The sequence below is a fragment of the Alexandromys fortis genome, unplaced genomic scaffold, assembly GCF_014885135.2.
Source record: "Alexandromys fortis isolate MF-2015 unplaced genomic scaffold, M_Fortis_MF-2015_v1.1 scaffold_129, whole genome shotgun sequence".
NCBI lineage: Eukaryota > Metazoa > Chordata > Mammalia > Rodentia > Cricetidae > Alexandromys > Alexandromys fortis.
The window spans coordinates 3,937,890-3,940,327 of record NW_026068022.1 but is presented as its reverse complement, the minus strand read 5'-3'; the positions used below and the strand labels follow the sequence as shown (position 1 = coordinate 3,940,327).

General features: G+C 43.2%; 1 protein-coding gene across 1 annotated transcript; it reads right to left on the bottom strand.

Annotated features, from left to right (window-relative positions):
• Window positions 1-1,211: 1,211 nt before the first annotated feature.
• Window positions 1,212-2,213, bottom strand: LOC126514423 (olfactory receptor 10A3-like). The gene has a single exon (XM_050163339.1). It carries the CDS (start codon window positions 2,211-2,213, stop codon window positions 1,212-1,214), a length of 1,002 nt encoding a protein of 333 aa, XP_050019296.1.
• Window positions 2,214-2,438: the final 225 nt, after the last annotated feature.

Sequence of the window (2,438 nt, the reverse complement as noted above, 5' to 3'; positions counted from 1 at the left end):
CTTTCCAGTCAGATTCTCCTGCAGACAAGCCTCTTCAGAACCAAGAAACGTGCTGCCCTGAACCTTCTCCTCTCCTTGACGCCCAGAACCACATATCTACTCTTTCTCGCATCGGCTGCCATCTCAACTCATTCACCTTTGAGAGACATGCCACTTCGCAGCACATGTACTTTTCCATCTGCATGGCTAGTGGATTCTGCCTCACCAAACTAGAAACTGAGAGCATCAGAATAAGGGCGTAAAGGGCCCTGGTTGATATTTCTGCCATACAGGTACATACACTTGGCACTAATCTTCTCATTAATGGCACATTAGGCCTAGTCTATCAGCTTCTGGGTCAAGCTGAGGCCTTGGTATGAGCATCTCTGTCCATGGAGTTTATCATCAGGGTCCTCCTCCACTTTGGTGAGGATATGACCCACAATACCCCTTTCCTTACCCTCAGGGGTTTGAGAGAGCTAGGACCAGGAAAGGCTCTGGCAAGAGTTGAATTTTAGTCTGGTAATTCTCTGGAATGCGGAGGAGGTTATAGCCATGCATGATCATCAGGTCATGCAGCCTAGCATGGTAAATGTACATATTAATGATGTATAGGAATCCAATCAGGCTGTGGGAAACCAGACAGGATACCATGAAGCACAAACCACATAAACCAACACCATTTGTTTGAAAACAGCTAGGACCTCCAAATAGAATTCTTGCAAGATGAGCAAGGTCTCCCACTATGTTCCATTAATGATCAAATGTAAAACCTGCTTCCTAGAAAACAGCCTGTGGCCACAAGCCTGCGTGCTCACAAATAATAAATAAATGCAACTTTAAAATTTTAACTATATAAGAACAGTATGATTCATTCCATCAGTCACTTTTTGAAGAATCTAGCACACAAAAATGAAATCACCAAGCATATGAACATAAAGAATTATATGTTTATTCGAGAATCTACTTAATAGCAACCCTCTAGCAATGATCTGTATGTCAATAATAGAAAGTGAATCACCAAACGGTTCGTCGTGTGTTACAGAAGCATATACTGCTTAAAACAATCGACGGCAGCACTAAAAGAGAAGGTTAATGTGATATGCTTTCAAACATGAAGATATCAAGAAGGAAAATATTCTCTAACCAAAAAGTGTACTCTGTTTTCATCTTCTTCAAAATCTATATAGAGCTCAATAACATAATAGAAAAACGCCGAGGTCCTCAACAAGTCAAGCTGTGTGTAAAGCCACTTTTCTTTGCCATAATTTCACCACAGCCCTTTTCATCTCCTTGTTCCTCAGGCTGTAGATGAGTGGATTCAGCAGAGGGGTGAGCAGTGTGTAGGCCAATGACATCAGTTTCTTGGTGTCCGGTGAGTACCTGGATTTGGGCTGTAGGTAGGTTATGCTGGCCGTGCCATAGAAGAGGGTGACAGACATGAGATGAGAGGCACACGTGGAAAAGGCCTTCTGCCTCCCTGTGGTGGATGGCATCCTCAGGATGGCAAAGAGAATCCGAGTATAAGACAAGAGTATCAACAGGAAGGGGACCATGACAATCAAAATGGTGCCTGTGAAGGCATAGATTTCAAACAGGAACGTGTCTGCACATGCAAGCTCCAGCACTGGAGGAGTCTCACAGAAGAGATGGTTAATTTCCCTGTGGCCACAGTAGGGGAAACTAAACACCCATGTGGTCTGCACAGTTGCTACCATGATCCCTGATATCCATGAGAATATCACTAGTTTCACGAAGACCCTTTTGTTCATAATGACCGGGTAGGACAGAGGATAGCAGATTGCAGCAAATCTGTCATAAGCCATTGCCCCCAGGAGAAAACACTCAGTCCCACCAAAGAGAAGAATGAAATACATCTGTGCAAAACAGCCCGCAAAAGAAATGGTGGCTTTCTCAGATGTCAGGACCACCAGCATTTCGGGTGTGATGGCTGCACTGAAACTCATTTCTACCACAGATAAATTCTGCAGGAACAGGTACATGGGGATGTGCATGCTCTGGTCCAGGAAGATGATAGTGATGATGAGGGCATTTCCTATCAGAGTCACCAGATAAATAACCAAGAAAGCTCCAAACATTCGCCCGTGGAGTTCAGGAAAGGCAGAAAAGCCCAAGAGGATGAACTCAGCCACAGAGCTGTCATTCTGGCCCCTTGTTGCAGTAGTGGAGCCCTGTATTGTTCTTAGGGGCATAAAATATAAGAAAGAAGTCATGATCTAAGCTCCAGCCAGCACTTGCACCAGGAATTTTGCCAGACAATAATAAAAGAGACCGTCCCCACAAAAACACCCATTGTCATTTTGGATAGTAGCTACACACTTGCAATAATCAATCATTCAAATACAAAAGGAGATATGAAGAATTCTAGGTGAAAAATGTATTCTTAAATATATAAAACATACTGTCAGTTTTCTATTGCAAATGATACAATAGTTCAA